This window comes from Spinacia oleracea, chromosome 1, assembly GCF_020520425.1.
Source record: "Spinacia oleracea cultivar Varoflay chromosome 1, BTI_SOV_V1, whole genome shotgun sequence".
NCBI lineage: Eukaryota > Viridiplantae > Streptophyta > Magnoliopsida > Caryophyllales > Amaranthaceae > Spinacia > Spinacia oleracea.
In genome coordinates this window covers 86,604,632-86,622,647 of record NC_079487.1, presented here as the reverse complement: position 1 = coordinate 86,622,647, position 18,016 = coordinate 86,604,632, and the positions used below count along the sequence as shown (strand labels likewise).

The 18,016-nt window shown below is 32.8% G+C and overlaps 2 protein-coding genes across 4 annotated transcripts; both read right to left on the bottom strand.

Moving 5' to 3' along the window:
• Positions 1–616: 616 nt before the first annotated feature.
• LOC110791701 (sirohydrochlorin ferrochelatase, chloroplastic) lies at positions 617–4,649 on the bottom strand. Its single transcript, XM_021996464.2, has 7 exons — positions 4,395–4,649; positions 2,934–3,028; positions 2,616–2,833; positions 2,424–2,485; positions 1,948–2,058; positions 1,461–1,553; positions 617–1,056 (listed from the first exon to the last, which is right to left on the bottom strand). Exons 2-7 carry the CDS (start codon positions 2,987–2,989, stop codon positions 937–939), a joined length of 660 nt encoding a protein of 219 aa, XP_021852156.1. The 5' UTR covers positions 2,990–3,028; positions 4,395–4,649; the 3' UTR covers positions 617–936.
• A 1,180-nt stretch (positions 4,650–5,829) lies between these two features.
• LOC110791700 (uncharacterized) lies at positions 5,830–8,381 on the bottom strand. 3 transcript variants are annotated; one of them, XM_056835516.1, is made up of 4 exons: positions 8,013–8,381; positions 7,021–7,170; positions 6,778–6,894; positions 5,830–6,460 (listed from the first exon to the last, which is right to left on the bottom strand). In XM_056835516.1, exons 1-3 carry the CDS (start codon positions 8,226–8,228, stop codon positions 6,814–6,816), a joined length of 447 nt encoding a protein of 148 aa, XP_056691494.1. In that variant the 5' UTR covers positions 8,229–8,381; the 3' UTR covers positions 5,830–6,460; positions 6,778–6,813. The 3 variants fall into 3 exon arrangements, with proteins under 3 accessions (XP_056691494.1, XP_056691497.1, XP_021852154.1); XM_056835519.1 differs by having other exon boundaries at positions 5,830–6,457; XM_021996462.2 differs by having other exon boundaries at positions 5,830–6,894.
• Between the last annotated feature and the right edge of the window lie 9,635 nt (positions 8,382–18,016).

Sequence of the window (18,016 nt, the reverse complement as noted above, 5' to 3'; positions counted from 1 at the left end):
TTGGAATCGTGCCAAACAAGATCTGCGTTGTACTTCTGACTTCCATGCTCGAATCCACATGACTGTAATGCTGACCTGCACTCTTACTTCTGGAAGACTGACCTTCCTCCTCTTCTGCATTGCTCAACCTATCTAAGTCCCCCCTGATATGCAATGTTACCACTAGAGTTTACAACTTTATTTCAAAGTAACAACATGACTTTCACTTTTGCATTTCTTATATCACTTTAACCATATTAAAATCAAAAGTTTTAATGTCAAATGTTATTTAAGTCTCAATATACATTTTCCAAATGTCAACATTTTTTTCTTCTTCTAATTTTCTAATTGTGACAGTCAAAATGAATTTTTTTTAAACAAAGGATGATCAAATCAATGGCAAACTAATTTTTGACGAGTATGTTGAAGAATTGAAGTGAGTGATGAAGTTTTGTTGAACATATGAAATGCTACCGGTGTGTAATCTATGTAAGGGGTTATAATGGCCCTAATAGATTAAGGTGTTTTAGTAAATTAGTAGTAATAAGTTGTAATATGTACGATTTCTTTATTTATGCAAATTAAGTTTATGTAAAAAAAAATAAAAAAAATGCTACAACTGCTACATTCGTCACCCTTTCAAAAAAATGGCAAAATTCTTCACTGACCGTCTTATGCAGTACATAGATTACCATTGTCATGAATTCATGATGATGTTACAATACTTATTTATCACGTGATCCACTCAGATTGATTGTCATATACACTGAGAAAACAAGCCACTACATCCAGATATTCAGCACCCACGGCATATGCTGCAGATATTTCTCAGGAAGTGATGTGTACTCCAAATAGCAATGCCATACCTTCCGGTTATTACAGTTGACGTTCTAAAGACATGCTATCTAGCTTGATCCATGAAACTGACAAGTGCGGCGTAGCTTAAATCACTACACATTAATTTTCGGAATCCTGCACTTTAAATTTACACCTGCCTGTTCCAGCACAGACTGCACATTCCTCCACTTTTCCAGCTACATGACTTAAGCAATAGTCAATTCTGTCCTTCACAACATCCTGCAAGATCAGATACCGTAACACACAAGATTAAAATCAATATATTCTGCCTTAAATGTCACTTAGAAAACTTATTTCAGCGTGATGATCATCCAATCATCTCAAGATAATAGTAGCTAACAAGTGAATTCAGCAGTTGTACAACACTGGGAAGAGTTGAAGTTCAATAAATTATACTTCGTATATTTGCCACAGGTGGTATCAAGAAAGTAACAAATCACTTCAGTTCACTATCTGAATCGGGTGAGGTTGGATGGGTGAATATGTGTAATGCGTAGATGAAACACAAAATAGAATAGACAACATTTATAACCACCATGTCTTTTCACCACTTGAAAATTTCCAAACGCAGACAGGGGCAGTAAAGATAAAATCATACTAGTTAGAAGGGATGCAGTTAATACCACAAGTAACTCATGCAGACCCAACGGTGCAGTGACAAGATAATTGATACCGGGATGCTCCAGAGCAGCAGCATCTGCAAGGGAAGGAATATCCTGTACAACAACAATAGCAATCCTGTTTAAATTGCCAGTTTCAAATTTTATGTTCAGAAATCGAAAGGTTCCATCAGACTCTTTAACCTTCCTAAAAGTGAATCAACATCCTTCCCTGGATCATTTACTTTCCCTTTCATGAGATAGGATAAGTTACATTCTTGTATGAAATTCTAATGTAATGTAGTAGCCTGCAATTAAAGGCACACAAAGGGCATAACAACTGCAACATGCAAAAAACTCCTGTCACTTTATTTTTACGCTTCAGCGGCTTCCTTTGTTTTTAGGAAGAAGAGGAGTGTGTGTGTGTGTGTTTGGGGGGGTACCCCATGACCGATAAGTTCGCAAATAGTGATCAAAGTGCAGAAGCAGCAGAGTGATTTAGTTTTCTTACCTGATGCCAATGCCTTCCAGGAAATAGGAAGAATGGGCTTATGATAACACGATTTGCCCCTTGCTCGACACATGAATTGAAAGCATCTTTTATGGATGGTTCTGCCAATTCCTAAACATTGAACAGAAAAATTCATTGCATAATGACAGTTTTAAATGATGACTATCTGTTCCAAACTTCAGATCCATCATTGTCTTAATTGGCATCTTTCTAGTTTGTACAAGTGCACCAATTGCACAACACAACAGAAAGGCGATGGAGATTGGCTCCAGATTCAATCAGAAATCTCATCTCCATCACGAAAACATCAGCACACCTGAGGTGCACCCTCTCACATTTTCCCCTTACGTGTCGGGAGAAAATGTTAGAGGAACGACCAATGGGCATAAAAGTACCCTTGGGTGTACGGTGTACCAGGGTGCACCTAAATTTTTTTTCGAAAACATTGCATAATGATATCTAAAAGTAGGGAGTACCATATGAGCCGGCTCAACAATAGGGTATCCAGTTTTGCTTTTGAACATCAGCACAAATTCATCTGCAGTACACAACAAGTAAGCACACCGTTGCATAATGAAATAGAGAATACAGAGAGTTGCATAAATAGCTCCTAGGTCTACCCAGGAAAGGCATTGACAAAGAAAATGAACAACTCTAAATAGCATTACTCAGTAAGAGATTGGACTCTTTCCGACGAGATCCATGATCAACGATAATCACACCATCTTTCTGACTAACACCAAAGGCACCCTCATGCACGATTTTCTGATCCATAGCAAAGCATAAACTTGTAGACAGGCTCTTATGTTGAGTGTTTTGTGGTAGTCTAAGAAATCTAGGTCCAACTTCTATCCGACTTCCTTTGGCGGTAGTTAATGACACCGGGCTGACCACCATAGAATAGAAGGAAAAGGGCAATAAGAGCGTGAAAATAATTTTAGAGTAAAGGGAGAATGCCTAGGTAAAAGAGTCTCAATATCAAATACCTTTCAAGGTGAAGCTGGTGAACCCACTGATTACAAGACAAGAACTTTAGTGACATTTGAGTTCTTGTTAATCGTGCTTATCATCTATTCATCAGCTGGGAAGATTAAACAGGAGCAATAATATTAACCCAAAAATCCCAACAAGAAAAAACCCACCACTATTTAGCTGCAAACCAAATGAGATCGGGGTCAACTTAATATAATTACTTTAACAACCAACAAAAACTCCGCACTTTGGTTACATGGATGGGAAGTTTTATCTGAAACCTTCGTAACACCAGGGCCCATTATTCTGAAAGACGCCAGAATTATCGATAGAAACATTTAAAGTAGATTAAGACCATGTGGCGAGGGAGTAGGAATGGTGAAAAATATTAAATCATCGGTAAGACTATAAGAGTCCAGTGAAAAATGCAGTTATGCAGTTCATCCATCACAGAAACACTCATAGAAGAACGGGCAGGACATAATAACAATACCCCTCAGGCCCTCACCCCATCCTCAAATCATGATCCTGACACAGTAAATATGCCACCACTTCCCTCCTAACACTTCTACAGCATATTGGTCCACCTCAAAGGCTTTCCCCATCAATCATTGCGCAACACAAAACCTTGCCCCTCCTTAAGATCCCAAAATACCAATGTATTAAAACTCTCCCAAAGGCGAAAATATACAGAAATGTGCATCGGTAGATTTCCCAATTTCCAAATACTTGAAACATTTTACCAACCGAACATTTACAAATTACAATAGTGGTGGCACTATGATTGTCAGAATTCAAAAAGTCAAATGTATAGTTCAACTTGTCAAAGAAATCATATTTGATTCACACCTTTCAAAAATAAACAGTGAATAATTCGTATTACATTGCTACATAATTCGAGTCTCTAACTTTGTGCATACTTTACACTGCAATTAGTTTCTTCCAATCGTCAATAAAAATTGACATGAACTTGAAAATAACAACATTTCCTAATTACAAACAAGTGAATTCACTAATGGACCTCATTATTAATATTAGAAAATCAAATTTCTGAACTTCTGCATCTTAATTAAATTAGCTTAAAGGATTGCAATTATTTTATTGAATCAGCAAAAAGAAAATTTAAACTTTACTTATTTTTTATTATCTCTTACAATATTTCTTCTATAATATATATACATTTTTCTCTTATCTTACTTTCATTAATTCCACTTTCTCTTCCTTGTTTTTCTTATTACTTCTTGCTCCTCTTTGGTTCGATTGGTGACAATGACGATCTCCTACGACGATTCATATTAGCCGACCCCAAATCATTTTGGGATTAAGGCTTTGTTGTTGTTGTATCAGCAAAAAGAAGATGAAAATTTGAATAAATGATGATCACAATAATCAAGTAATACTCAAAAACCAAATTCAAGTTGCATAAATATAATTCAAGAGCAAAAAAATGTAGTCAGAATAGCAAGAGTATATACCTTACTATACGAATCTGCTAAAACCCAGCTCGAATAAGCTTCAATTGGAAACAATATTGACTCGAATGAGCTTCAATTCCCTGCTTTTGTAAAACGATTAAACTCGAATAAGCTTCAGCTCGATTTTAAAGGAGGATTGGAAGGTCCAAGAATGGCGATATATCTGAAGTTGAAAAGAAACTATACGGGCTGGATTACGTCGGGTCTAATTATCCTGTTATGAACACTTTCACAAAATCGGATGGGAATTGGGTCTTTCAGTAAGGGATGGCCTGTTCTTAATGGGCTCGCTTCTTGTAGTAGGAATTTTTCAACTAGTATGTTAGATTTCACGAGAGTATTACGGAGTAAAGAATCTCTATCTCTATTATATAAGGGAACTCCTGAGGTCATAAACGTAAATGATTGTTTAGTGTCCCCTATGAATAGATTATAATATCCTTAATAATCCTGAGGTCATAAACGTAAATGATTGTTTAGTGTCCCCTATGAATAGATTATAATATCCTTAATAATAATTCACTAAAACGAATTGCATTCACTTAAAAAATTGAAAAACTAATTTGAGGTGATTAGTTAAATAACATGAAAATAGTAATTCAACAAGGTAATAAGAAAGTAATGAAATGTGCTAACCCCAAAAAAAAGTCAAACAACTATTCACACATGCAATCTTTAACGTTGTTAACCAATTAGGAAAATTGATTCAAATTCACAATTTCGGCTATTTTCATGCCGGAAGTAATTTTGTTGAAAAAAAGTAAAAAAATACTTCCTCCGTCTTTTAATACTCGCAACGTTTGGATTTTTGCAACTATTCATATAATCTACTTTGACTATTTTTAGTGCTTTTTATATAAGATAAAACATAGTCATGTGGGATCTTGTTAGATTCGTCTCAATGTGTATTTTCAAAATATCAACTTTTTATAATTTTTGCATAAAGAGAATTTAAGATATAAATGATCAAAGTTGTGCATTGACCTGCGTGAAACTAACAAACGTTGCGAGTATTAAAAGACAGAGGAAATATTATTTACTGCTAACAACTATTCATGCATAAAATTTTAAATATTATTAATATCCCAAATATATAATACGACTATATTAATATCTCAAATTCTCAATTCACCGCAAAATATAATGTCTGATAGCATTAGCAATCAGCAAAAAGTTCCCTATTTATAAAACGAGATTAAAAAAAAAATCATATCAAATTTTAAGTCAAAATTAATTACTGTTGCCAAAACATGGAATGATTAATTACGTAAGAACTTAAATTTGGCAAAATTATATACTTATGCCCATAATATGATTTATTAGATATTTGTTGTTTAATAATGTTTATCAATTTTTTTAAGTTGAATTTTCTATTATATAAATTTCTGATATAATTGACGCACACGATTGTGTGCATATAAGGCTATTAAAGTCATAAATTAGACAAGCGATAATGCGGATGAACAGATTGATAATCATAAAGAAAACAGTAAATTAAGAGCCCTGAGAGAGTGAGAGGTCAATACGAGTATTGACTAATTAAGAACATCAAACTTTCACTGTAAGTCGGCGTCTACTAGAGAATCGGCCAAGAATTGAAGTGCCATCCATCAGGGAATGCAAATTTCTGGCACAAACAAATGGTATGAATCTAAGATTGTGGGATCATAATGTCGGTGACAACAGCAGCTACTTCTCTGCTATTCAGAAGCTTGGAGACAGAGTGCCCCATACATAAGTCATTTGCTCTCTTCGTCTGAAATATGGGCAAGAATGTAATGACTAATGAGGATTTATCGTGATTTATAATGCTCGAGTCTCTCATCCTTGCTTCACCACTTCTGGAGTATCAAGTGTGACAATATTTCAAGGATGTCTCATAATAGTATACAAACTACATGATTATATTTCTAGGCATCCTGATAAAATATCTCTATTTTAGGAATTACCCTCTTGGAGTTTGGACAAGTATGGAGTAGTTGGGGACACGATCATTTTTCACATCGCTATTGCAGATCTTTCTCCAAATAGAGACATCGTAGCAACATACTAATATGTTGAGTCTACTGTGCAAAAACAACAAAATTTATGTGTCAATTGTATAAAGAACATTACCAAAGATTTATGCAGGAACAGTACAGGTACACCACATCAAATGCAAGACAACTGATAATTAACAAAATGAAATAGTGCAATTGAGGCTCTGTTTGAACTTCATAGAAATGCAGCCCACTATGATTATAAAAAAAAATGATATATACTTCGCATGTAACAATTCTACTTTTCAAATCAAATAATGAAACTTTTTTTTTGGTGCAAACAAAATATGAGACTGTGGTTCATACTCGGATGTTGTTTTAATCAGAATAAGAAGCACTGTAACCTTTTACTTTCAAGAATTTTTACAACAGAAGCAGCCCTAGTCTTTGTAGATTGGTGGCTTCCCTAACCATCTCGCACGAAATCCAGTCCCTTGACAATTGCTGCATTGAGTTGAACCCTACAGAAAACCAGAGCGCACCAAAAGAACACTCTTTTCATCCTACGCTAGAGGGTGCAATAAAAATCATACAAGTAGTTGAGACTACTGAATATAAAAAGGCAAGGTCATTCACGAATTGCTTACCTCTCCGGCACATATAACACAAGTAGTGTTTCTGGACGGAACTTCACAAAGCATATTATCACCAATAATGAAAAATCCTGTACCAGCACACCATTTGCATTCAACACTCCCATTCGAGCTGCAAGAAGAGCAAGGAATGGGGGTAGGTTGCTGCATAGTGCATACACATTAAAGATGTTAGAAACTATGTAGTATGTTTCTCAGTGTTGGTGTCAGAACACTGAAATTTCAGACTCAGCTAGTTTATGAAAAAATATCCAATGTTATTGGCCTAAAACAAGTTTTACGATCAAGTGTCTTGGATAGTTGGAACCGACATTAGTATTTGAGGTAAGATGATGCATCCAGCATCCGAGTACATAGGTACGAAAGACAACAGAGAAAAATAGTAAATCAAACCACAAGAACACAAATACCCTCTTAACCCTGGAGCTGTGGAGCACATTACAATCTTGCATTTAACCCTAGGATGTCTAAGGAGGTATGCTCTGCTGACACAGCTACATATAGTCCATAGTAGCATTTGGCATTTGCCATCATCAATCCATCCATATTCCACGAAACAAATCGTATAAGCTCGATTAATATACTATATCAAGAGCAATGCTGCATTCCAACATTCATTACCATCTAGTACACAATTCCCATCATATTTATTGGTCAAATTGTCAAAAATATTTTCCTTGCTGTGAAATCTCTGTCCAAACTTCTTCATCCCAAATTCCCAACAGAGAAACATGCTCAAAATAAAATTTAGCTCAATTTCTTCCACAGATAACTTTAATTTGGAGCACAAACAAGTACAACCCAATTAAATTACACTCCATTATGCATAATTATTTTACTCCTCCATGAAGGAAATTTAACGAAAACTAACTCATAATTGTAAAATTCCACATTTTCTATGGTTCCAAATAAAATTAAAACCCCAAAAACATGGCATTTCTAGCTTAAAAAAAGGTCTGCAAATTATAACAATGAAAGGTAATTACCTGAGAAATTGACCAGGCTTGTTCAATTCGATCAGCAAAATTGGAAGAACTATCTGATGAAGAATCCACCATCGAAGCTCGGACCTTGAAATTGAACCTCTGATGCATCAAACCAGAAACGACGACGCTATGGAATCTTCTTAGAGGAATTATTGCAGAGTTCCTCTTTATGGGTTCGATCCAAATTAGAGGTTTACAACACAAACAGCAAGACATGATGCACAATTCAGAATTGATATTTTCCAATTTAATTTTATGATTTATGAAGAAATTGATTTTTTTGGGGGGGATTCTTTTTTTCTTTTCTTTTATTGAATTTTCTTTCTTTACGGCTGATTTTTCTTTCTTGTGGGGGAAATTACCAATTACTCCGTATGTAAAACCTTAGTATGCAAAATGCAACTAGTGCAAGTATCCGGGCAGTGCAAGTAGCCAAGTATGCAACCCAATTACACAAGTTGTCAATAAATTTCCACAACTACTAACGCAAAAATAGTACCAATTGAGGTTGGCATGAGTGGTTAAAGATTTCTTGTTGTTTAACCAAGATCTCGGGTTTGAGTCATGGATATGGGAAAAGCCTCAACTGGAGGGATGTTGCCCATCAAAATACTCATACAAACTCCCACCGGAGATTTGTCTTCTCGTAGTAGAACCAACAAAAAAAATACAAGAATGGACATGGAAGATATTTTTGACGATGAAAGATTTATATAACTTTTTTAGTAATAGTAATTGAAAATTTTCAAGTCAATCACGTGTAGATCTTGTCATTGAGTTGAGTTACTTGAATCCAAAACCACCAAATCGTGTTATTCTCTATCTAACTTTTAGAGAAAAGAAAATAATTTGTTCGAATGAGCCACAAGGGCAAATATTTCGTTAAAAATATTTGCGTTGAGTTACTCAACCCAAGGCCACAAAAGCATACATTCTGTGTCTATATTTTAGAGGAATGGAAATAATATTTTGTTAAGAATATTTTTTGTTTGTAATGAAGGTATGTTATACTTTCCTTCTTCGTTCAAATTTATATCTAGGAACAAAAAGGAAATATAGTACTCCGTACTAAGCATTAAATTTCATTTCCGTTGAAAATATCGTACTCCATATTCGATTCATATCATTTTCCTATGCTTGTCTACTTATCATTTCTTGATAAGTCAACGTGAAATATGCGGATGTCCAGCTCCTTTATAAATCAAGTCGAGTTTATAACGTGCTATAGTTTATATTTCCATAACTCTATTTTTTTTTCTAATTTAAACATCTATTGGTATTCACAAGTACTAAATGCATTATAAAAAACGTTAATTATAAGAAAGATTAATGACATTAAAAACAACTGAAAGACTATTGTATCCTTCTTTCTCCAATTTAATTTCCTACCCGTTCTTTCACCATATTAAAAAAAAAATTAAAAATCTAAGAACAAATTAGACCTGATCAAATGGCGGGCCGGGCCGGGCTTGAGCGTAAAAAACCAGCCCTTTATGTCGGGTCGGGCCAGGCCAAGATTCGGGCCAAAATTTTGTGTCCAAACCCGTTATTTTCGGGGCGGGCCCACCGGCCTTTTCGGGCCGGACCAAATTTATAACTAAAAAGTGTATTTTTATGTTTCCCAAACCCACCCAAAAAAATAAAATTTTCGGGCCGGGCCGGAAAATTCTGCCCAAACCCGCGAAAATTTCGGCCGGGCCGGCTCATCTTGATCAGGTCTAAAACAAATATAAAAAGTAAAATTAACATTAATAATCTCAACTATGTGACCGTTCTCATTTTAATCCTAACTATAATTTATTCTAGAATAATCCTAAATATTATAATACCATTCTACAAAAATTTCAATAAGACCGACTGACAGCGTCAGACGTGTCGACATGGCAGCGCGGGTCGTGACGCGGGTCAGGACGCGGGTCAAATCTGAATCGGGTTGAAAACGGTTATTTTTTCGGGTTTAGTATAAAAGGCTTTTCTTTCCCACGTTTTTGCCCATTTTCAAATCACTGTTCATCTTTTAGAGAGAGAAACCGCCGAGTTCTTCCATTTTAGGAGAGAGAAAGCTTCTACTCTTTGATCTTCTCTTCGATTTCTTCAATTTCTGTAAGTTTTTTGCATTTTCACTTGTTTTTCTTTGTTAGTGTGTAGTTCTTACTAATTTATCCTCTTTTTTTTCGTTCGATTTAGGGTTTTGAAGGTGTGATTGTGATATTTTCCGATTTACTTCAACATTCGGTAAGTTCTTTCTATTTTCATCTACTTTTTGTTCAATTCTGTCATCATTTGATGTTCGTTTTGTTTCTTACTGTTTTTGGTTTTGATTTAGGGTTTTGTAATTGTGATTTGTGATAATTTCGGTTGTTCTTCATTTTCGACAATATTTTTGAAGTTTTTTTTGTCATTTTTTCTTCTTTTTGTTCAATTTTGTTATCATTTGAAGTTCGTTTTTGTTTCTTACTGTTTTTGGTTTTGATTTAGGGTTTTGTAATTGTGATTTGTGATACTTTCGGTTGTTCTTCATTTTCGACAATATTTTTGAAGCTTCTTGTCATTTTTTCTTCTTTTGTTCAATTTGTTCATAATTTGAAGTTTGTGTTGGTGTTTTTTTCGATTTTTTAACTGCGAGATTTAGTTTACTATTCATGATTTTATCAACCTGTAGATGTTTTAGTTTAGAATTTCGTGTATTTAGTTAAGATAACAGTATTTTTAGTTTTAATTTTCGTCATATTTTCCATTTTATTCTTGTTCATCTGTGCACATGAATTAGTTTTGTATTTGTTGTTATTAGTTTAGTAATGACATTTATTAGTTAAGTTTTAAAACAAATTAAAAGTTCGTTGATAAATAGTTAGTTTTTTATTCAATTAGTTAATTATTTTTACCAATTAGTTATTCTTTCAAAGCAATTAGTCATATTCTGACATTCATAAATCAAGTATTAAACGAATTAGTTATTTATTTGATTTCAAACTTTCTTGACCAATTAGTTCACTTTTTTGACCAATTAGTTAATTGCATAATCCAATTAGTTAACTATTTTAACCTGTTAGTGAAACATTCAAAGCAATTAGTTACACAATGAAGTTGTTTTGTTTTTATTGTTATTTATACTGCTTATGTTCATTACACATTCTTTTTATTTGCGTATTGCAATATATTGAACTACATTCATTTATAGTTTCAGTTCACATAATGAGGTCGAAAAATGCAAACAAACCATCTGATTATCACGATGCTGGGAAGTCGAGTCAAGATGTGGAAGGCAGTTCAAGGCCGACTGAAGATATTCCAGCTAGTCCAAAGCTGAGTGCAGATGAGAGGAAAATTGGAAGGGGGCCAAAGAAGTCGAAAGTTAAATTAGAATATACGGAAGATGGCGGGGAAGTTGTAGAGTTGGATAGGTATAACTCCTATCTTTGTAACTGTTATTTATCACTGTTTAATTAGTTGGATAAGTATGACTATTTGTTATTTATTTTTAAATTAATTACTTTTGCTTTGAAACAAATTATTTTACCTATATGAAGTAGTTATGTAATTAAAATAATTAGTTAACCTTAAAACACAATTAGTTAAAAATTGATTTTGCAATTATCATAACCTATTTTACATTTAGTTAACTTTTGCTTCATTAGTTAACTTTTGACTGCAATTAGTTAAATATTTTTCAGTAATTAGTTAACATTTTTTTAAAAAGAATCTTTCCACTAATTAGTTAACTTTTCCCACTAATTAGTTAACTTTTTCCATTAATTAGTGAACTTTTGACTGCAATTAGTTAACTTTTTCCATTAATTAGTTAACTTTTGACTGCAATTAGTTAACTTTTTCCAATAATTAGTTAACCTATTTCATCAATTAGTTAACCTATTGCATGATTAGTGAAGTTTTTTTCACTTAGTTAACCTATTTCATTAAATAGTTAACCTTTTTCTTCAATTAGTTAACTTCTTAAGCAATTAGTTAAATATTTTCATTAATTAAATTCTTTTGTTTTGTGTAGGGGTTACAAACTAAATTGTAGACCAGAGGCGTTGATTAATCTTCTTAATTCTATAAAGAAGAATGATAACAAAGTGAAAGCTATTAAAGAAATTGTTTTTGGTGGTTTGTTGTGTGTTCGACTTCATGAAGTCAACACACGCCTTGTTCCATGGCTACTTCAGCATTTTAATTGTGTTGGTCATATGCTCCAGTTTGGAGAAACACATAATGTTCAGTTATATGATTATGATGTCTATGACGTCTTTGGCTTGCCATGGAACAAGGATTTTTGATGTTCAAGAGACGCCAAGAAAGCGGGTTGAAGGAGATGCCAACCATGAAATGATTCAGAGATGGAATGAGAAGTTCCACAAGAAACCAACTGTGCAGGCTCCCACCTTGACGGAGTTGGAGTCTTTTTTGAAAACAGATGAATGTGGAGATGATTTTAAACGTGCCTTTGTGGTATATGTTTTAGGTAAAAATTTCTAAATTATTTATGCTCAAGTTATTTACCTTTAACAGCAAGTATATAGTTAACCATTTACATTAATTAGTTTACCTTTTTTTTATTAATTATTCTTCTTTTTTCATTAATTAGTTCACCTATTTAACAATTAGTTTACCTTTTTTATCCATTAGTTACTGTTTTCATCAATCAGTTGACTTATTTTACAATTAGTTAACCTATTTTACATTTAGTTAACTTTGTTCATCATTTAGTTAACTTTTTACATCAATTAGTGAACTATTTTTATGAATTAGTTAACCTATTATCTTATTGATTTCTGTAATTATCTTATTGTTTTTATAGGTGTATTTTTGGCTCCTACGTCTAACCGGTTGTTAGACATCAAGGTTCTGAAGGCTGTTGAGGATGTTTCACAGATTGTGAAACAAAATTGGTGTAAATATGTGTTAAACCAGCTTGGGTTTGCTGTCGAGAGGTGGAGAGCGAGTGTCAAGAATGACAAAGTTGGTGGCTGTGTTCTATTTTTGGAGATAATTTATCTTCAAAGATCGTTATTTCGGGGTGTAGTCCCCCCTAAGGAAATCCCACTTGTTCAACATTGGAATGATGAACAAGTGACTGAACGTCTGGCCTCCGAGGAGAAGATGGGTTTTGGGATAGCTTTGGTTGATATAACCAGCTATCCCGTGTCTAAGACTTTTGCTGATTTGTTAGGGGGTCTTAACCCTATCAAACTCGAGGTTCCTGAAGCTTCTGCTGCTCCTGCTGCTTCTGGTGCTCATGCTGCTTCTGGTGCTCCTGCTGCTTCTGCTAAACCTTCGGAAGGTGCACCGGATAATTTCCAAGCTGATCGAAGCAGGATTATTGAGTTCCAAATTCCGGAAAGTCTTCAAACTGATGCTGAAATTCAAGATACCTGCGATGATGTAAGTCATGATAATGTTCATATTTATTTTTGTTGTATTGTTTTTTTAATGAATCTTTTTAATAGTTAACCTATTTTGTCAATTAGTTAACCTTTTTTATGAATTAGTAAACCTTTTTATATAATTAGTTAACTTGTACCATCAATTAGTTAACCTTTTTATGAATTAGTAAACCTTTTCATTCAATTAGTTAACTTGTACCATCAATTAGTTAACCTTTTTTATGAATTAGTAAACCTTTTTATTCAATTAGTTAACCTATCTCACAATAGTTAACCTTTTGCTTAAATTAGTTAACCTTTTACAGCAATTAGTCAACTTTTTCCATTAATTAGTTAACCAAGTGTTACTTATTTTATGAATTAGTTAACCTATTTCAGCAATTAGTTATCTTATTTCATCAATTAGTTAACTATTTTTTCTCTATAAGTTAACTTATTTTTTAATGAATTTTTCCAATAGTTTCATCATTCCATCAATTAGTTAAGTTATTTCATCAAATAGTTAACCTTTTCCTTCAATTAGTTAACTTTTTACAGCATTTAGTTAATGTATTTCATCAATTAGTTATCTTTTTTCATGAATTATATAATTGTTTAGATAATTCAATTAGTTAACTATTTAGCTGGTGTTTTCTTTTCTTAATATTTTTCTTTTTTTTTTTGTGTGAAGGAGTTGCAATTAGCAATGAGAATATATTGCCGTGATTTATATGTTGTGTCCAGTTTCCATAAGGACCGTATAAATTTGTTAAAGAGTCGGCGACAAGAATTATCAGACAGTCCAGGATACAGTGATCCTGTGTTTTTGGAGATTATTGACTCAATTGTTGCCTATGCTGAACACTTGAGAAAAGAAAACAATTCTGTTGATGATGATGCTCGTTGTGATAACGCTGGTGGTGATTTTGTTGAGAAGTCTCCTTCTCATGTTGGTGCTGCTGACAAGGGGCCAATTCAGAAGAATGCTGGTGCTGCTGACAAGGGTCCTGGTGATAATGGACCTGGTGATAAGGGGCCAATTCAGAAGAATGTTGAAGGTTCTGAAAATGTTTCTCCCGAAGTTGCTGAACCTGAACGAGAAGCTAGGAGTTTTTATAGCAGTCTTCCCATTGGTTCTGCTACAGAAGAAGTGTTCTGCATATCTGAGTTAATGGAGAGATTTCCAAAGACCCTCGATCGTCTGAGGAGACTAGAAAAAGAAGTTATTGATTTCTGTTTCTTGGATGATGAGGCACTTGATCAACGGTAAGTTAACAATTAGTTATCTTGTGACATGAATTAGTTAACTATATATGTCATTTAGTTAAGATTTTTACATAATTCAATATTTTCCTTATTTATTTGTTTTAATTTTTGTGTAACAGGGCTGATGTTTTTATTTTTGGGATCCTTCACAAAATAACAAGGGAGGAAATGCAATGTTTGGTTCCTGAGGAATATATCTTATCCAACATTGTTGAGATTTGGTCTATTCTCTTAAACAAAAATCAGTTCATGTTGAATAAAGAACGAAACAATTTCAATTTTGGTCTTGAGTACACGGTTCGTTTCTATTTTACGTAATTTTTTTTTATTAATGTCCTTTACTTTTTTATGTTGTATTATTTTATCGTTTAAATAATCAGTTACTTATCTTTTTACCACAATTATTATTTTTTTACATCAATTAGTTAACATTTTCCATCAAGTAGTTAACTTTTTAACTTTTTAACTTTTTAAATCATTTAGTTAACTTTTTCTGACAATTAGTTAACCTTTTCAAACAATTAGTTAAGTTTTTCCATCAATTACCTACACTATAAAGTAACTAGTTTTGTATTCATTTCAATTAGTTTGTGGTATTATTAGTTAATTTTTGCTGTGAATTAGTTAACTTTTTCTATCAATTAGTGAACTTTTTCTATCAATTAGTTAGCCTTTTCCATGAATTAGTTATACTATTAAGGTACCTAGTTTTGTATTCACTTCAGTCAGTTTGTTGTACAATTAGTTAACTTTTTATATCAATTAGTTAACTTTTGCTATCAATTAGTTAACTTTTGCTATCAATTAGTTAACTTTTGCAATCAAATAGTTAACTATTTCTATCAACTAGTTAAATTTTTCCATGAATTAGTTATCCTTTTCCATCAATTAGTTACACATTAAAGTACCTAGTTTTGTATTCAGTTCATTTAATTTGTTTATACTGTTTTTTGCTTATGCCAGAGGAAGCTTGAAGGTGTTCTTAAGACGAATTCAGCTGAAACTCTAAATCGAATTATTGAAGAACTTATCAATAGTTGGAAACTTTGGGTGCAAATCAATGACCACATATTCGATCTGAAAAATGTTGGAATGGTAAGTTTTTATTTTAGTAGTTATGTCTTTATATGTAATAGTTAATTTGTGATATTAAATAGTTAAGTTTTTATATATTTTAGTTTGATTTTTCTTACTTTTTTTCCTTGATTCATTTGCAGTTTTTCTTTCCCATTCATTACAAAGTACACCTCTCTCTGTTCATTGTCAACATAAATCAGAAAAGTCTTGTCTATGTTGACAACATAATTTGGTGTAACAAGATTCATGATGATTATATGGCAATTGTGTCATTGCTTATTGAAGGATTCGCACAGTTTCTGATAGAGATTGGCCATGCGGCTGCTGCTGATTGCTTAAGTTTTGAAATGTCAATTCTGGACTTTCCTGGGAGATCAGATAACCCTGATCATGTAGATTGCGGAATTTTTTTGATGATAGCAATGCAGTACTTTAATGGCAAAAATATTCCCTTGGATCTTTCCTATGTAAGTGTACTTTAGTTAAGATTTTCAAGCAATTAGTTTATCTTTTCTAGTTTCAATAGTTTCAAATTAATTATTTCATGAATTAGGTAACTTTTTTCTTCAATTAGTTAACTTATTTCTTCAAATAGTTATCCTTTTTTCAGTTAGTTAACTTTTTACATTAATTAGTTTACCTTTTGCATCCATTAAGCTTTTTACAATATTTAGTTAACTTGTCCCATCACTTAGTTATCTTTTTTCATCAATTAGTTATCGTTTTATAGTAATTAGTTAACTTTTTAACAACTTTTTCCATCAAGTAGTTAATCAATTTCATTTAGTTAACATTTTACTGCAATTAGTTAACTTTTTACAGCAGTTAGTTAACTTTTTACTGCAATTAGTTAACTTTTTACAGCAATTAGTTAACTTTTTACTGCAATTAGTCAACTTTTTACAGCAATTAGTTAACTTTTTACAGCAATTAGTTAACTTTTTACAGCAACTAGTTAAGTTTTTTAATCTATTAGTAAACCTATTTTTTGTTTCATACAAACAATTTTTTAGTACACATACATTATCCTATATTTTTATGTTTTTATTTCAGCGCGGTACAAGAACAATGTTACGGGCTAAGATTTGTTCAACCTTAGTCCTTTCTGATATGAATAAAATTCGGGCTAATGTGCTGGAGGAAATGGAATCATTCAACATGATTAAAGTTGGTATTTGCCATGCTGTTCGTGATCGTCGAAAGAAAAAGAAAGAAGAAGAAGAAAGACAGAGAAAAGAAGCAGAAACAAAGAAGAAGCTAGAAGAAGAAGAGACTTTTAAGTTGAAACAGCAGGCTGATTTTAAAAAGGCTGAAGCTACAAGGAAAAGGTTAGAAACAATTGCAAAAAGGAAAGCAGCAGCCCAAGAGAAGTCAGAAGAAAATGACAATGCTCCTTTGAAAACATACAAGTCATCAAGGCGAATTGCCAAGAACAAGGAACCAGTGGCAACAGCTGAAGCAGTGCCAACAGTAGAAACAGTGCCATTCTCTGATATGGATCATAACAAAGCTACTCTTGGACCGAAACAAAAGAGACCAAAAGTTGTTCATCATAAGCCACCTTCCAGTTAATCAGTAAACTTATCTATCAGGTTATTTTTAGTGGTTATTTAGTAAACAATTTAATATGTGAATATTTTTATTAACTGCTCTGTTTGGTTGATATATTTTGAGCAATAGGTCATTTAAAACAGAAATTTAATCTTTGAATATATCCATTATCTTCTCTATGTTCCATTCTCTTCCATACTCCACTTTTTGCAAACTTTGTCCACCTTTTTTAAATGTATTGCTCTGGAATGTTGACTATAGAATGTATATGTAGAACTCGTATTGCATGGAAACATAGCCATCCTGCATATTGTGACATCAAAATATTTCAATTAATTAGTTAACTAATTGATGGTACAAGTTAACTAATTGATGAAAAAAGTTAACTAATTGATGAAAAAATTAATTAATAGATGGTACAAGTAAACTAATTGATGAATAAAGTTAACTAATTTCTGTAAAAAGGTAACTAATTGATGGTAAAGGTTAACTAATTGATTTGTGCTATTAGGTTAACTAATTTATTTGTGTTATTAGGTTATACACTTTTATTAATTGAACATGTTAAACATATTATTTGTTCATGTAAAATCTCAATTCAATTAGTTGCATTTTAGAAGCAATTAGTTAAGTTTTTATACCAAATAGTGTATGTAAAAATGCAATTAGTTAAGAGCATTAACTAACCTGATTCTTCGAAGTTCCTACAAGTGCATTTAATGGAATTTGTTGTTGGATCAAATG

Excerpts from the sequence above, each read along its gene's own strand:
- LOC110791701 (XM_021996464.2), bottom strand. The coding sequence starts at position 2,989 with ATGTCACTAAAGTTCTTGTCTTGTAATCAGTGGGTTCACCAGCTTCAC. Across the intron at positions 2,059-2,423 it reads TTGTTGAGCCGGCTCATATG|GAATTGGCAGAACCATCCAT; the intron begins GTACTCCCTACT and ends TTCAATGTTTAG. Across the intron at positions 1,554-1,947 it reads CTGGAAGGCATTGGCATCAG|GATATTCCTTCCCTTGCAGA; the intron begins GTAAGAAAACTA and ends GTTGTTGTACAG.
- LOC110791700 (XM_021996462.2), bottom strand. The coding sequence starts at position 8,228 with ATGTCTTGCTGTTTGTGTTGTAAACCTCTAATTTGGATCGAACCCATA. Across the intron at positions 7,171-8,012 it reads AAGCCTGGTCAATTTCTCAG|CAACCTACCCCCATTCCTTG; the intron begins GTAATTACCTTT and ends TGCACTATGCAG. Across the intron at positions 6,895-7,020 it reads GTGTTATATGTGCCGGAGAG|GGTTCAACTCAATGCAGCAA; the intron begins GTAAGCAATTCG and ends GGTTTTCTGTAG.